Source organism: Grampus griseus, assembly GCF_964374135.1.
Source record: "Grampus griseus genome assembly, chromosome: 2".
Taxonomy (NCBI): domain Eukaryota; kingdom Metazoa; phylum Chordata; class Mammalia; order Artiodactyla; family Delphinidae; genus Grampus; species Grampus griseus.
In genome coordinates, this window is record NC_139018.1 from 107,065,963 (window position 1) to 107,083,505 (window position 17,543).

General features: G+C 51.1%; 1 protein-coding gene across 6 annotated transcripts in view; it reads right to left on the reverse strand.

Annotated features, from left to right (window-relative positions):
• Positions 1-1,143: 1,143 nt before the first annotated feature.
• The window catches only part of DAPK2 (death associated protein kinase 2), a 119,059-nt gene continuing 102,659 nt past the window's right edge, over positions 1,144-17,543 (reverse strand). For 3 of the 6 annotated variants that reach the window (XM_082647385.1, XM_082647383.1, XM_082647384.1), the window contains 2 exons: positions 16,509-16,554; positions 11,512-15,145 (listed from right to left, as the gene is read on the reverse strand). In XM_082647385.1, coding sequence (XP_082503511.1) covers positions 14,555-15,145; positions 16,509-16,554 — 637 coding nt within the window. In that variant the 3' untranslated portion in view covers positions 11,512-14,554. Of the gene's footprint in view, positions 1,331-3,934; positions 4,019-4,126; positions 4,217-11,511; positions 15,146-16,508; positions 16,555-17,543 lie in introns of those variants that run through there. The other 3 variants (XM_082647387.1, XM_082647386.1, XR_014296302.1) reach the window with 2 other exon arrangements.

Sequence of the window (17,543 nt, forward strand, 5' to 3'; positions counted from 1 at the left end):
CCAACCACATCTTCATAAAGCCCCCTGCCCCTATCTTGGCCGTCATTGGCAGGTGTATTAGTTCTCTGGAGCGGCCTCAACACAGAAGCACAGTCTGGGTGGCTTAAACAACAGAAATTTATTTTCTCATGGTTCTGGAGGCCAGAGGTCTGAGATTGAGTCTTGGCAGGGTTGGCTTCTTCTGAGGCCTCTCTCTTTAGCTTGTAGATGGTCGCTTTCTCACTGTCTCTTCATATGGTCCTGTGCGTCCTGATCTCTCTTCTTATAAGGACACCAGTCATATTGGAATAGGGTCTACCTCAGTGACCTCATTTTACCTTAATGACCTCTTTGAAGACCTGTCTCCAAATACTCAGTGGTACCAGAGGTTGGGGGACACCACTCAGTCCACACCAGCAGGGGTGACTGTCGTCGTAGCGGAGGGAGCACAGGCATTATATGCTGGTACCTGGGCTGGTTTTCTTGGGCTGCACTCCTTTAGGGAAGGATGTAGAAGGTAGGCACCCTGCAGTCCAGAGCGGGTGGCTCAGTATGACCCTCGGAGGTGCTATCCACTCAGCACCCCAGGTGCTCCCCGACAGTCATAGGCACCTGAGCTAAAGAAAATCAGATCAGGAGAGTCCTAAAAGAAGCCGTGCATCAGGTAAACCAGAAGTTTAATAAAAGTGAAAAAAATTACAACACAGTGGGCTGAAAATGGGCTGCTTTAGAAGGTTTGATATGTCGGCCAGCATGACACGTGGACTCCATGTGGGTTCTGGGAGGTCACAGGATTGGTCCCTCACACCCCAAGATTCATTTCACTTCTTATCTTGTTCCCATGGGGGAGGCCTCTGTCTTCCTGGTGTCAGTTTTGACCAGGCTGGTTCTGAACTCCCTCATCCTGTGAGGAAAGCTGCCTGAATCTGACCTTCACCCATGATGATGATGGTCATTTGCATAATTTTCTTAGGTCCACATCCCCATCCCAGGTTCTGAGGTTGGCAGCAGGTGAAAGCCCATTTTGTGGAGAATTAAGAGCTTTGGGAATGCTGGAGTCTCCTGCATTCCCAGGAGGTGACAGCCACAGCTCCCAGGGTCTCCTGGCTCCCCTGCAAATGCTTCTGAATCCTGCATGCCCATCTCTCTTGCAAAGTGCTCAGGGATGCAGAATGCCTGGGTGCTGGCGACAAGCGGGGTCCAAGAGTCTGCATAGAAAGGAGCCCTGCGGGGCCCAGGCCTCCCTGGTGGCCACCTTGAGCCTGGCCAGTTAGGAGGTACTGCTCCTCCTCCGGGGGTGGAGGGCTTTCCTTTTGGCGATGTCCTCCTCTGTGTCACTCTCACAATTCCTCTGGAAGACAGAAAAAAAGAGAGACCCAGGGCAAGAGGGTCAGAAGGTGCCAGGAATGGGGTTGTGCTGGGTAACCTGAGCTGATACACCTGGGTCACGGGCCTGTAAACCAGGGAGATGGACATTGAGGGGAAGCCTGTTGCTCTGTCCAGACACCAGGGGTGGGTGGGATGGGGGTGGGGAGGGACCTGAAATGGGGCCAGACCAACTGCCTTGAGGCCGCCTTCCCAGGAGGAAGGAATACAAGCAGAGCAGAGCATCTAGGGAAAATCAGGTACCAGAAGAGGCCAAATTATAATAATAATGAAAATTATATCCGGTGTCCTTTGTGGCTGCCACATAATCAAGACCACTCGGAGAGTCGGTCTGTGGGCTGGTGGGTCTCCTGAACTCAGCCTAGAGAGAACGGGGGAGGGATAGCCACAGGGATCTCCCCAGACTCCGAAGGCCACCTCCCCCCGCTCTTCTTTGACTGGCTTAAGCTGCGCCTTTAGCCAGCCCTGCCATGTAGTCTTTCCAGGGAAATGGCTTCCGTGCTCCATTTTTATGAACGAGAAAAAGAGTAAAGTGCAGTCCGTCAGCTCCTACATGGCTAAGCCGGCGTGGAGCAGCCAACCTGGTGGTCACCGTGCCTTTTTCATTCACGACACATGCATCTAATTAAATTATTAAAACTATTAAACAAAGTCCTAATTCAGAAAGACAATGCAAGTCATAAAAAAAAAAATCTATTGTCAGATGTTCAATTTTAATGCTTCCTAAACAGAAGGACGTAGCTTTTCTTTTCTTTTTTAAGGAAAATGCCTTTTGGAAAACTGAATAATAGATGTCTGGAACCCATTCCTTTTTCTTTTTTTTAATTCTTTGGCCACACCATGCAGCACGCAGGGATCTTAATTCCCTGACCAGGGATCGAACCCCGGCCCCCTGCAGCGGAAGCCCAGAGTCTTAACCACGGGACCACCAGGGAAGTCCCCTGGGACTCATTCCTTTTCCACATGTAGGGTGAGCCATCGAGCTGATATCAGGTGCTGACTGTTTGAGTAAAAAAGAGTGTTATTTTAAATGTCTGCACAAGGACAAAAATTAGGAAAGAGTTTTATACGCTTTTCAGTTACTCTCTGTTCCTCTTTCCCAATGGCCAGCACTGTACCAGGGCAACTCGGCCTGAAAGGCATACCCGCTGTCAGCCATGTGCCTACCCAGGGCCCTCTCTCCTTCCCCTGGCCTGAGCCAGCTGGCAATCCAAGGTCAAGATCAACTTTAGCCAAATACATCCTGGACCAAGCCCGGCTATAACAATAAAAATAACTCGAGCTCTGCTGAATAGAAACTTTTGAGCATGAGTCAGGGCCATACAATACAAAAGACAGCTGGAGAACAGTTTGCCTGTGATTAACAGGGATTTTCAGAGGGAGCAAGTCCAGTCCCCTTTTACAGCAGATGAGGAAGGCAGCCAGAGAAGGGACATGGCTTGGCCAAAGCCACACGGTTGTTTTGGGTCTCTGGAGCCATAAATCCTCAAGTTCCGGACAAGAGTGAGAATCAAGAAGGGCTCAGGCTGGTGGCAGGGAGCACAGGGGCTGTGCCAGGTCCTGCAATGCAGCCTAAGTGCTGTGCGCCCTGAGGCTGCCCAGGGCTGACGGCCCATTCACCTCAGGCTGCCGCCTTCCAGCCTCTCCCTGAGCAGGCAGTCACCTTCTGTCCCGACCTGTGTCATCCTAGACCCTCCTGGGGCCCTCACCACACTCGGTGAGCAGTGGGGAGGGTCTGTCAGGGAACCTCGACCAGCTGCAATACTAACACTGCATTTCGTAGCACCAGCACTGCATCTTACAGTCTACCAGAGGATTTTAAACAACAATAATAGCTGCTAATAAGTATTGAGCACTTAAAATGCCAGGCTCTGAGAATATGTCATCATTTAATCCTCATGACTACCCTGTGAGGTAGGACCTATTGTTAACCCCATTTTACAAATGATGACATTTTGGCACAGAGAGGTTAAGTAATTTCCTCAAGGTCTCACAGTAAGTGGAAGATTTGAATCCTAGCAGTCTGGCTCCAGAGGCCATGCTCTTGACTACTATATTATTTTGTAAGTCTCTCATTTTAGATGTACGTAAAACTGCAACAAGCTAATCAAATATAAGATATCATCTAAATATTGTTTTTATTATTATTGACAAACTAAAGCAAAACAGAAATGGGAAAAATCGGCAAATGAATGTAAAGCTTTCATTCTAAAGCAGATCCTTGGATCGTCAGGAATTGATTTTGGATTGCCCCCGGCAGTCTCATTGTCCACTGTTCCCACGGTCCCTGGCAGGCTACAGGTCCTCAGGGGAAGGCTGGGGCTGTGGAGTGGCAACAGCAGTCCCTTCGAAAGCCCACCAGGAAAGGATTCGAGGTCCTCCAGAGGCTCATGCTGCCCCCTTGGAGCGCCCCCTCCCAGCACTACCCCAGTGGTCCCCCCCGAACACAGATCACTGTGCAGAGCCTGCCAGAAACAGTTCAGCCCCACCTCCTCTCCCCGCCCCCTTCCCCCCAGCTCCAGGCCACACCCAGAGTTCCACCCAATCAGAGGACATTGCATTTACCCACCAGGTCCTCATTCTGCCTGAGCTGCACCTTCTTCATCAGGGAGCGGGTGAGGTGGTTACACAAGGAGACGATGCTGAAGGAGAGCTGAGGGAGGGGGAGGAGAGGAACCGCCAGGTGAGGATGTGCACCGAGACCCCGGAGGGAACCAGGGGCCCACCTGGCCCCCGCCCCCACCCCTAAGCCCTGACCCACCTTCCACCGCCTGCGGACATACTGCTTCTTGAAGTTCTCCAGGTTGACCAGGGACTCCCTGCGCACCAGGGCTTGCTGGTTGTCCACAGGCTGGGAGACAAAGCAGAGCATGGCGGATGACGCTGGGCTTCGGACGGCAGCAGGGCCCCTGACCTCATGCCACCCTTAGCCTGACCCCGGGACCTCCCTGCTGGGCAGGGCACGCAGAGGAACCTCACGCTGAGGGCAACGGCTCCAGAAGTCCCAGCTGTTCCGGAGATGCCCTCGGCACCCCTGCACTATTATTACCACAGCCAGATGTGCACACTGGCTGGGCTGGAGGCTCAGCCCCTACCTCCCCGAAGGGGAAGCGCAGGAGGCAGGTCCTTCAACCATGGGTCACTCTGGGGAAGGGTCATCGTACAGCAGCCCACGATGCCCACTGTGCACTGGGCCAGTTCTGGGCCTAGCAAAATGGATGCCTCGTTAGCAGACGGGCATTAGTACTCCACTCAAAAATAAATGCAAGGAAATAGGGGCTTTGATGGGGGTCGAGAGGAGATGGGATGTGTAGTTGCCTTTCACTGCTTGGCAGTCAAGGCTTAGCTTAAACCCTGACTTCTCCAAGAAACCTGGCATGGCTTCTCTGAACCTCAGTTTTCTCATCTGTAATATGGGGATAATAAATAACATTGTGTCACAGGGTTGTTTAGGATTAAGTAAATGGGGATGTAAAGTGCTTAGCTTAGAGTTGCTCAATAAATAGTAATATATTATTGATAGCCTTCCTGTCTTCTCCATTCCTTCTTTTTATAAATTATTTTATTTTTATAATAGCTTTATTGCGATGTAATTGATATACAAAAAAAACTGGACATATTTAATGGACTCCAATGTGAGGAGTCCATTCCCTCATGAATTCCTGCCTCTTCGTAAAACAAGGTTTTCCTAGATTGAGAAATCAAGAGATGGGTTTTAGGGGTTCTGTGAACCTCCTGAAATGCTCTGCAAACTTTAGTGCATAAACTTGTACATAAATGTTCATAGCAGCATTATTCATAATAGACAAAAAGTGGAGAGGACCTAAATGTGCATCAGCTGATGAATGGACAAACAAAATGTGGTATATCCATACCATGGAAGAACCGAATGGAAAATCCATTCATGCAAAGAATGAAGTACCAACACATAGTACAACATGGATAAACCTGGAAAACAGCATCATAAGTGAAAGATGCCAGACACAAGAGGCCACGTAGTGTATGATTCTAATTACATGAAATGTCCAGAATAGGCAAATCCACAGAGACAGGAAGTAGATTAGCAGTTGCCAGGGCTGGAAAGAGGGGAGAATGCGGAATGACTACCTATGAAAGGGTGTGAAGTTTCTCTCTGGGGTGATGAAAATGTCCTGGAATTAGATAGTAATGATGGTTGTATAACCTTGTGAATATACTAAAAAGCACTGCATTGTACAGTTTCAAACGGTGAATTTTATAGTATGTGAATTATAGCTCAATTAAAAAAAAAACCTTAGTGTATAGGTACAGACATACATTTCCTCTGAGAAGAGTCAATAGCTTCCAATGATTCTTAAAGGACTCCGTGACTCAAGGAAACGAACTGCCCGGGGCGATCCACAAGGTCCCATCCAGCTCTATTCTTCTCTCTGCTCTGACAGCCTCCTCACAGCAGTGCCTCCTCTGGCACCTCAGTGACCGCTGAGTGAGGTCACTCACTGATTCCCGATGCCGGTCTTGTCTCCTAACCACACCGCAAGCACACCTCCATGCCTGTTTATTTTTCATCATGGCGCCAGGTGCCAGTGGAAGCCAGTGCATATGGCCGGCCCACACTGCTCTGGACCTGACATCTTCTGGCAGGAGGCCCCTTCCCTGTTTACCCAATCTCCCTCCTCCAGGACGGCCTCTGTGTGTTTCAAAGCCCAATTCAGACATGACCTCTTCCAAGATAACTTCCAAGAAACACTCTCTCTCTCCCAACATGACCAAAACATGCGTGCTCCTTGATTATACTTAACCCCTCTCTCGGTCAGCTCTGCAGTGGAGTCATCCCACTAGTGGACAACAACAGGAAGAACTTTCTTCATGTTTTTGTCAATGTTTCCTCACTACCCACTCCTGATGCAGAGCATAAGACAGTGGGTGCTGAAGAGCTGTACGGATAAACTGTTTCCCTGAGCTGCTGCAGAATCAAACCAGAACGAAGTCCCAGGACCTGCTCATCCCCACCGGCGAGAGGCCCAGGCACCTGCATCAGCCCAGCCGTGAGACCACGGGAGGGTGTCATGACACCATGACTCCCCACAGCTCTGCCTGGGAATCAGCGAGGTGAGAGGCAGAGTCCTGGGGAGGTCAGGGAGCAGGGAGGAGAGTGCACGCAACCTTGACATGGAGGGGAGACGAGAGAGCCAGGGGCTATTCACTCCCCCAAAATGGGACACGGTGGTTTGGGCCAAAGAGTGCAGGAGGGGAGAGAGGAGGAAAAGGAGGAAGGTAGAGAGGAGAGAGAAGAGAAAAGGATGGGGGCTCTGAGGGGCCCATCAGGCCATGTCTTGCTCTCCCAGCCCTTTCCTTAACCGCCTCTCACCTCCTCCGCAAGCCCAGCCCTGGCTTTAGGTCCCACCTGGAAGAGAGATGCAAAAGAGGACACAGGGCAACTGATCTGTGCTGAGCCTGCCTTTTCCTGGCATCAAAACCTTCCAGCAGGGCTTCCCTGGTGGCGCGGTGGTTGCGAGTCCGCCTGCCGATGCAGGGGACATGGGTTCGTGCCCCGGTCTGGGAGGATCCCGCATGCCGCGGAGTGGCTGGGCCCGTGAGCCATGGCCGCTGGGCCTGCGCGTCCGGAGCCTGTGCTCCGCAACGGGAGAGGCCGAGGCAGTGAGAGGCCTGCGTACCGCAAAAAAAAAAAAAAAAAAAAAAAAAAAACCTTCCAGCAGCTTCTGGACACTCTCAATAGAACCCAACAGGCTCACCAAGAACCCCAAGCCCTGTATCATCTGGGTCCCTCTGTAACCTGACTTTCTCCCCACCTCCTTCCTGTCCCTGTGGCTTTCATGGCATGCGTCTGCTTGCTGGTCCAGGAACCCAAGGTCTCCGGGTCTTACTGTATTTACTTTGTCATCTTGTTCTGGTCTTTGTTCAAATGTCACCTCCTCAGGAGGCCTTCCTTGACCACCCTGTATAAAATAGCACCCAGCTGCCCCATGCAACTCACAGTGCCTCTGCCCCAGTTCTTCATAGCACCTGTCACTACCTGACATTTTATTCCATATTTATTCATTTGTTGTTAATTCCACCTCCCCATACCTCTCAGCAACTAGTCTCTCCTTCCCAAGGTGACTGGCATCCTGCCTTCCCAGCCCACAGAACATATCTACCTCTAACTTCACAAATGTCTGCAATTCACCTTCAAGTCGAACCCTTGCAAGGGACACTCTTGCACTTCACTTGGACAGTTTGATGAGCTGGAATTAGTAGACTCTGGGAGTGAAGGGACCTCTTTTTGTCTACTTACTGATTGACACCCTTGTGAGGCTAGAGATGGCTAAACCCCACGTATGGAAGGCTGACAGGCAGGCTCGGGGAATCCTGTTAGTGAGAATCCCACCTTCCAACTGGTCCAGCAGTGCCAGCCACTGAGCAGAGATGCCCAACTAAAATATCACATCGGACCATTCCCAGAGGCCATTCATGGGAGGTGATGCAGTCACTTCTAGGGCCCTGTCTATATGCTACACAAAACAGCATGAACTCTGAGGAAGAGGCTATAAACCTGTCAGGCTGGCCTTTCCCAATCAATGGGCCTTGCTGGTTGCTAAGAGGCTCACCAAGCGCTGACACTGTGGTCATCTAGGCATGAAGGCAGAGAGACATAAATTCTGCAGTGAGATCAGTTCCCAGAAGGAAATGTGGCACCAACACTTTGGATTAAATTCAGGGTGTGAGAGGCAACAGAGCTTGTTCCGCCTTCTCCTGACCCTCCCCTTTCTGCAGACAAACAGTGCCCACCTTCCAGCCTTGTGGTCCTTCAGCGATACCAGAGAGTGTGGGCGATTTTGACCAGGCTCCTAGGAGCATGTTTGGTGTCTCAGAAAAATGTTGGGAAGGGAGAAAAGAAGACAGAACGCTGTGGCTCAAGTCAGGTTTTGTTCATGCAGATGCAAGTGTCTCTGAAAAAGTCCATTGGGGAGAGCTAGGCAGCACCGACATCCACAGGGCAGGGAGATGAAGCAGCAGCCCTCCTCCCAGGCATAAAGACAGACCCTGGCTTTCCAGAAGAGGCACTCCAAAGACTTTCTCTAAATACCAGGCCTCCATAAAAAGAAACGAAAGTGAGTTATTCGTAGTGAGGTGGATGGACCTAGAGTCTGTCATACAGAGTGAAGTAAGTCAGAAAGAGAAAAACAAATACCGTATGCTAATTCATATATATGGAATCTAAAAAAAAAATGGTACTGATGAACCTAGTTGCAGGGCAGGAATAAAGAGGTAGACATAGAAAATGGACTTGAGGACATGGGGTGGGAGGGCGAAGCTGGGGCGAAGTGAGAGTAGCATCGACATATAGACGCTACCGAATGTAAAATAGTTGGCTGCTGGGAAGCAGCGGCACAGCACAGGGAGATGGGCTCGGTGCTATGCGATGACCCAGAGGGGTGGGATAGGGAGGGTGGGAGGGAGACGCAAGAGGGAGGGGGTATGGGGACACGTGTATGCATATGGCTGATTCACTTTGTTGTGCAACAGAAACTAACACAGTATTGTGAAGCAACTATACTCCAATAAAGATCTATTAAAAAAATAAAATAACATCAGGCCTCCTCTACAAACTGCCAACAGTTTGCAACTTTTCGAACCTCCATCTGAGTCACTACTCCAGCCCCATCCTCCACTGAAAGCCATGGACACATGAGCACCCACTTTCCTCTCGTGCCCAGGACTGTCTCTCTGAGCCTCGCTCCTTCATCTCCCTTAGTGGCATCTCTCTGTACGTGGCATCTCCGCCTCTTCCTTTTGCTGGCTGGAGCCTGGGCCCTGCTGGCCTTACCTCCCTGTTTAACCAGGAAAGGAGCACGTGAGGCTTATAGGGGCCTGAGTCTCTACCTCCTTATGCCTGGGTGGGGAGAGCTGCAGAGAGGCTGTGTTCCTGCAGGTTGTCCCTACACTGAACAAGCCAATGCAAAGAGGTAAGAATGTCCCTTTCCTTGCCTAACCCAGCCTTACTTTTCTGAGTTAGGTCTCAGCATAGAGACATTCTCACTTTTAATCTTCTCCCCGGGACGTTCAGTTTTCTGAGCAAGTTCTCATCCCCAGGAAAAGCTTCAAAAGCTCTCCCTCCTGTACTGAAGAGACTTGAGAGACATAACATCCAACTGTCATGTGCGGTCTGCGTTTGGATCCTGAGTTGAACAAACCGCGTATAACAGGACACCCTTAAGAAAAGCAGGGGTGGCTTCCCTGGTGGTGCAGTGGTTGAGAGTCCGCCTGCTGATACAGGAAAAAAAAAAAGAAAAGAAAAGAAAAGCAGGGGCATGTGACTGCAGAATGTGTATCCAGATGATAATAAGTAATGATTCTTGATTTTGTCAAGTGTGATAATGGCGCAGGGGCATAGGAAAAAGAAACTCCCTATCAGAGATTCCTGCTGAAGAATTTATGAGGTAAGTCAGTCTGAAGTTTGCTTTAAATTACTTCAAAGCTGGGTAACGGGTACGTGGAATTCACTCTGCCATTCTCAATACTTTGGTGCAAGTTTTGAAAATCCCCCATAACAAAAAGTTAAAAACAGAAAGTCTCCCTCTTTTAAATCTCTGTAACCTCCTTCCCTTTAATCTCCATTTCACAGCTCCAGCTTCCTGACACCAAGCTGGGCTCATCCCCATATCCCTCCAAATTCTGCCTGGTACCTTCTCCACAAGGCTACAGCTTGGAGGGGAGTGTTGGGGGCAAGACCCCACCCCCCCGAGAATGTTTCTGCCCTCTGCCACCCCTCTTACCCTTCCTCAGTCAGAGTTTGTCTCCCTCCTGTTTTCTGGAATATTAGGTACCCCTGTTTTCTCACTCACCATGGCCTTCCTCACCTCCCAGTTGGTTGGGGCCCCATCTGTCCCAGACAGTGAGTCTTCTATTCAGGGGTTGTCTTGTCCTTATCTGTAACCTCCCTCCAGAGCCAGAGCACAGTCAGTGTTTGTCCAATGAACTGGCCTCTTCTGCTCCTCAAATATGCCCACTGCTGGGTCTCCTCTCCAGGGGCAAAGAATCTTCTCCACAGGCCAAGAGTTTCACAGACAAAGCAGAAAAGGCCATTCAGTTCCATAGACATGTACAGAGGCTGCCAGTGGGGGTGGGAGCTGAGCACCCAGCCACCTCCCACAAGGGCCCACAGTCCTGCCGGATGGAGTGAGGTGGGAAGTCGCCGCCTTCAAGATCACCTGGAGAGGTGGGTGGCTGGTACGGGGAAGTGGTTCGCAGAGGAGACTCTGGCTTCTCCTACCATTGTTACTCTGTTCCATCCCTTCACTGCCAGCACCCTGCATCTGCAGAATCACCGGTTACCACGTTATCACGCCATCTCCACCCTTCCCCACGCAAAAGGGTAATCGTGTGCGGCAAGCCTCTGCCTCAGAGCAGGGACAGACTGCTGCCTTCCCCAGGCACCGACTCTCCAGCCTCCTTGGGAATCGCTATTCAGGAAGATGTCACACGCTCACCCTGCGCTCCCCAGGATGGCATTTGCCCAGAGCACAGAGGCTGACCTTTCATTCACAGCCTGGTGAATGAAAGGATCCTCTGTGACGGTAGATGGGCCGGCCCACAGAGCGGCGTCCCCCAGGTCTTCGTCCGTCTAGGTACCAACGAAACATCCCATCCCGCCACCATCGGCCCTGCCCTGCCCTGTCCTTCATGTCTCTGTTAAAATGCCAGCTGTGGGCGTGTCGGGAGGAATCTAGCAGGTCCTCTGGCTGGGCATTCCACAGGCTTCCTTGGGCTCCCCTTGGCATCAGGTTCTGCTGCCAAAGGGTGATGGGAGTTGGACCAGCCAGGTGACAGAGGAACGTCACAATCTCCTCTGATTTCCCTGAAAGACTTGGGGGGCATTTTTCACTTCACTTCCTTTTGTCTTTGGAAACTCTTAGTACATAAAAGAGTCTGTTCATAAAACATCTAAATGACAAGTTGTTACCCACGACTGGACATGAACACAGAGAAGACGATTCCACTACTGCGAGGAAAACCACTTAGGGTTCTGACCCCAGCTCTGGGGCTGACTAGCTGGGGGACTCTAGACAAATCCTGTCCTGTAAAATCCTGTAAAAAGAGGGTGTCGGGTGGCTCACGTCTGAGGACCCACCAGTATGGACAGTGTGAAGCTGATGCCAGGATTCTAAAATAACCACTTCTCTCTCCCTTTTCCCAGTCTCCCTAATTCAAATCATCACCCACATCTTACTACTTTATTGCATTTTATTTCGACCTTCACAAGAAAGTTTGCCCAGAGTTGCTCAGTCAGGGGCTTCCTTTCCTTAGGAAACCTGTTGACTTGGCCAAAGGGACCTTTCATCTTTGCAGTGCCTTATGCCAAATGGGTATATCATGTCCTGTAACAGGGCAGGAAAATTCTTGGAGAGCTCATAGATGGGTCTTTTGTATCAGTTCTTCCAGACAGGGTTTAGGGAACAGGCCTTTGCCATCTTCCATTGATTCCAAGATGCACATTTTTGGATCTCTGAAATCAGGACTTAACTCCCAAACAGTGGCATCATATCCTTACTGTCGGTCTGAAGTGAAGGCAGGTGTTCCGGAAGATGACCACACTGATTCTGCCAGCCATTGGGGCCATCCAGCCTCAAACTGTTTGATGTTAGATTCTCTGCTCGAGGTTCTTTTGTTTTTGTTTTGTTGTTGTTGTTTTGTTTATTCACTTGTTTTGAGGTTCTTTTGGATTCCACTGATTGTGCAAATACAGAAAGCAAACCTGCACGAGTACCATGGACCTGGGACTCCCATTCTCAGTGGAGGATTTTTCCATCCCTCTACCCAGTGTCAAGGTTGAGACACACATGTTCCCTTGCCTCCCCTTCCTGCCTGGTGGCTTTATTTCCCATTTACCCTTTCAGTGAGGGTGTCCCAGCTTTGTATGTGGAATCTCCTATTGGACTTCCCATCCTGGGCTTTTTTTTCTTTATTTTGGCGTCATAAAGATGCATTTACATTTGATGAAAATATGCTTTCTTACAGTGGATGAAAAAAGTTTCTGTTACAAATGTTATATATGATATTTGAAGCGATCCAGCATGCGAATAGAATTAGAGGTAGGATTTTAAAGAAATGGTTTCATGGGATCACAATCTCATGCCTCATCCTAAACCACTCCCCATCTGTGCTGCTCACTGGGCATCCCTGCCCCCACCAGCACGTCAGGCTGTTGACTGCCTGGCACCCATCATGGCTCCCCATGACTCTTGGGGTGAAGGCAGAGCTCTTTAATACGGCAAAGCCCTGCTGGTCCTGTCTTCTCTCCAGCCCCATCCACGCCATACTCTATTCTCTCCCCTCCAGCTTTCTTTCCGTCTGAGCAATTTCAGCTCCCAGGCCCCCTCCCAGCACAGAGACCTGGCATGACAGCTCTGTGGGGAGCACTACCTTCTCCCTGGTTTGCTTAGCTGATCTCAGCTCCAGCGTCACCACCTCAGGGATGCCTTCCCTGACTAGATCATCCCCCACTGCAGGCTCCTGCAGTGCTGCATCCTTCTCTCTCATTGCATAGGTCCCAGCTGCAGTTCTACCTTTGCAGAATGTTCTTGATGAATGTTGGAATCCGTTACTGGACTGCAAACTTCGTGAGGGCAGGAAACATGCCTGTTTTCACTCAACATTGTATCCCTGGGGCCAGGCTGAATGCCTGGCAATAGACAGGTGCTTAGAAATTCTTTGTGAATGTGTAGATGGATGTGTCTTGGTGTAACCTGCCCCACAGCAGAGAGTAAACTCTTGGAGACTGGGGCAGTTAGGGGAAGCAGAAGGAGCAACGGACATCATCAGAAAGTCTCCACTTTTGCCACTATTGTGACCTTGGGCAAATCACATCCTCTCTGTTTCCTCAGCTCCAAATTGGGAATAACACCTACCCCACCTATCTGACGGGGGGTTTGTGAGTCTGTGAAGGCACTTTGAAATGATACGATCTGTTCCCTCACCCCCAAGCTTCTAGCACAGCACTGGGCCCACGCTCCACACTCTTTCTCTGTGAGCTAGTTGGCTGGCCCCTCCTCCGGGAAAAGGGAGACAAGATGATCCAGTCCTCAGGGAGGGGTGCGCACAGCTTGAGGTCAGGAAGGGAGCACTGAGTCTTGGGCTCCCCAATCTTAATGTCCACCCTCTTCAGACCTTCGGGACATGAGAAAAGGAACCTGCTTGTTGAGTCCTTTCTGGCCTTCATTCCCAACACGAGATTGGAGCCCTTAGCCAGAGGCGGGAAGTGGAGAAGGGCGAGATGCTGCCCCTTCCCTCCTATTCTGCAGGTGATCTTCACACAGGGACACAGCTGGATGGGAACGATAAACTGCGTGCCTTCTAGGACACACTTCTTAGGACAATTGCCTGAAGGTATAAGGCTTCCACCTGACTTGGCAAAATACATGAAAATGCTTACTTTACCTCTGGGATCTGAACTTTAATATTAACGTGGATTTTTACAGTAAAGCCTATGTCTTCCCATATACTTCATCTTAGAGTCGGGCATCCTGGGTTTCTGTTGCATGCGTATCAACTAGCTATGAATGAACCTCAGTCATTTTCCCTCTGGAGGTCAATTTCCTCTTCAGTTACACGGAAATGACAGTAACAACAATCATAATACCACCTACCTTCCTGTCTCACAGGTTCCTTTAAGGATCAAAGCCATAAATGCTTGGTCAGTGAAAAGTCAATAATAAATGAAAAGTAATCTTTTCTCTGTGCATTCAGAATCCCTCCTTCAGCAGCAGGAAAGCACCAAGCCAACTGACTGTTATCCCTAGTTAACTAGAATATTACCCAAGACCTGCAATCTACGAGGCGGGAAGCGAGATGTGAACAAACCCATTATTACAAATCAGTTATCAGGTATCTCTCCAGGGCCAGCCGTCCTCCCTCTGTAGGAGGGTACACTGACGGGTGTTCATCCTCAATCGTTTTAACAGCTTAGCTGCCCTGCCAGCCACCCTCCCAGAAAACCAGGCTGGTGAGAGGAGGTACAGAATGGGTAACTAGCTAGCCCCTCCGTGATTCTGCATTCTGGGAAGAGGGTGGAAGGCTATGCTACAGACACACACCCCTGCAGGAGAATTCTAGTCGATGCCCTGGCAGGGCAGTTGGGAACGGGCTTCAGCAAACCATCCAGGATGCACTCCTGACTCGATTCTGGTGCTCAGAGCTTCAAGCTGGCCTAGACTTCCTCACTGCATGATCTGTTGAGCAGCTCCCCTAGGCACTCACTAGAGTCCTGGCAACACACGGAGCTGGGGCTGTCCATGCTCCCACTCTCCAGCTGGAAGCCGCCCACCAGTTCCTGGAGCCACTGTAAGTCTGCCAAGAGCTCCTGCCCTAGGGCTTCAAACTGCGCCTGCAGATGGTCCAGTTTCCTGGCTGTGCTCCCGAGGCGGGACCCCGTGGCCCGGATGTCCTCTCGCAGGAGCTTCTTCGAGGACTCCACTTTGCGGAACTCGTACCTGAGCTGGGACAGGTCGTGCCGGGCTCTCTCACTCTCCTCCCGGTACCAAGCCTCCTTCTCATTGTAGATGGAGACCAAGGTCTCCACATCGTCCTGGATGGTGTCACGGGCTCCCGCCAGGGCCCGGCATCCCTGGTCCACCCGAGCCACGTCCTCGACCACACAGGCAAAACGCTCGAAGTTGACATAGGTGTTGTCGGGGGGCATGCTTGAGTGGCATTTGAGGGTGTACTCTCTCAGGCGCTCGGTCTTCAGCTGGGCGGGCTCTGCCTTGCGCTGTTCAGGGGTTCTGATCTCTCCTTTGGACTAGGGGGTGTTTAGACAGAAGGGCCAGAGTTACTTTGACGTCCGCTCCAAGGGCAGTCCAAGGTGCAGGCAGACGGCACACGAGCAGCCTCTTTGCATTCACTGCATGCGCCAGGCCACGGGAGGACCGGAGCGGAAGGATCACCCACACAGACCGTAAGAAAGGTCAGGTCGAGGAGGATGGGTGCTGCCTGCACGCTCATCTCAGGGCAGGGTGGTCCATGGCCATTAGAGAGGGTCTCCACACGCACAGCATTTAAGGGTGCTCGCACAGACAAGCAGGCTAGAGTCAGGACTCTGCAGGCATCCACTCAAGGGCGGAAGCATACAAGGCCATGGCTGAGGGGGGGAAGCTGGGGGCTCCCTGGGCCTTGGCAACACTCGGCAAGCTGAGCTAGGAGGCAGCCCACCAGACTCCCTAGCTCTGTGGTCTGGGCCCAAACCTGGAGGGCCCCTGGCCTTCCCCATCCTTCAACAAGCAGATGAACCTGGCCTTCTCCAGAGCACTCCAGCCCTCCCTGCTCTCCATCTCCCGTGGGCCTCTGCCCCTTCTCATCTGCACCCTCAGATCATCCTCCCCAGCTCTCCCATCTAACAATTTCAGTGAATGGGAAGTCTGGTGACATCCCTGGGAGCATACATCTCATCAGTCAGCAGAACGAGGGCCAGAATCCCACCCTCCTGATCCCTATCCCGCCAAAGTGCTTTTCACTGGCACTTTACTGTGCCTAGACTGCAAGGCCCTCTGAAAACCCAGCCGCTGGAAGCCCAGTTACAAGGTGGGTTAGGCAGGGAGTCACCTTTGTGTCCCCACCCTCCCCAGAGAGAATGGAACTGCCCTAAGGAGTGGCTGCCTCTCTCTCCCAGCAGGCCTCCACCTCAGAGCCCCATTCCCTGAAGTCTCCAGGGGCCTGAGGAAGCCAGTGACCGGTTTGAGTGTCATCCTTTACTCAGAACTTCGAAAGTCAGAAACAAGGAGCCCCGGTTACAAAGTTGAGGTTTTTAACTGTCACTGATCTCTCTCTACAACTGAGGAGTCCTGATTTCTGCTTTGAGAATGACAGTGACGTGTCCTCTGACAAAGAACCCTTTGTAAGATGGGCCCAAAGAACATGGAGTTCAACTGACATTTGTGAAGGTTTCATTTCATGAGTCACCTGAACACGTGAAATAGAAACTTAAACTTGTAGACCTATTTGAAGAAGTCCAGACCCTTGGAAGCCCCCAACTAGCTTTCGTCTGTGCTTGAGGGTCAGTGTTTCAAGCAAAGGCCTTTCCATAGGTCCCCTGCATCCGGCCGCCCCAGGCAGCCCTGGCGACAGAGCAGGGAACTGCTCGCTGGAACTCATCACTGTGCCCTTACCGTGATCCAGGGGTGTCTGAGAGCCTCTTGGATTGTGAGCCGTTTCCTGCAACGAGGATCAGAAAACAGTGACGGTCCATGAGAAGCTGAGAGCAACAGTCTCCATTCTCACTCTTCTTAGACCTCCTTTTTGGCATTCTTCAACCACTGCCATCAAACTAGAATAATAAGGGACGGAGAGGTGGATGGGGAACTGGCTGCATTCTCTGCATTCCAGAGAAAGTGGTCCAGGAAGACACCTCCATAAAATGACATCACATAAACCCTCATCTTTGGTCCCAGAGTTGAAGGGGCCGACACCACACTATGGAAGAGTCATAAATGCTCTCCACCGCAAAACCTTTGGTCTCTGTTTTTCTGTTTGCCTCCCAGATCCACTCTCTGCCCTTCCCTGCTCTGTACCCATGTAGGGTGATCCCATCCCACCTTGCACTGATCTTCAATAGGGAAATTGGGCCCCTGCACTTTAGAGGACCCCGCTCTGCCCCTCTCTAAAATCTGTGGGACCAAGAGGATATGGTCTTCTGAAGTCTGTGGACCTTACCCCTGCCTCATCTAGGCCGTGCTCTGGGTACCCAGCACCCTATAAGCCCCTGCCCATCTCCTTCTTTGATCGCACAGCCACGGGGCTCACCCTGGGCCCTGCAGAAGGTGTGGGATTAGCAGGTCTCCTATTCTCCCACTGTTCTGACCCCTCTGCGCCCACTTCCGCCCACTCCCATCCTGAACTGACTTGAAAACCCTGCCACTTTCCTTTTTGAATCCTAGTTCCAGGTGCCTTTGGGACAGACCGCAAAAGATAATGAGCCCTAGAGAAACCCAGGTTGACTTCTACACACACACACACACACACACACACACACACACACACACACAGAATTATTTGCATTTCAGCAGGAAAAGAAACCAGAACGACTTGAGGAAACAAGATGAATGCCAAGTCTTGACCAGTCCACACTCCTCAGCACCTGCCCAGATTAGACCACAATGTTCGATGATAGCCCATGGCAAAGCAGGGACAGATGGACACGGCTT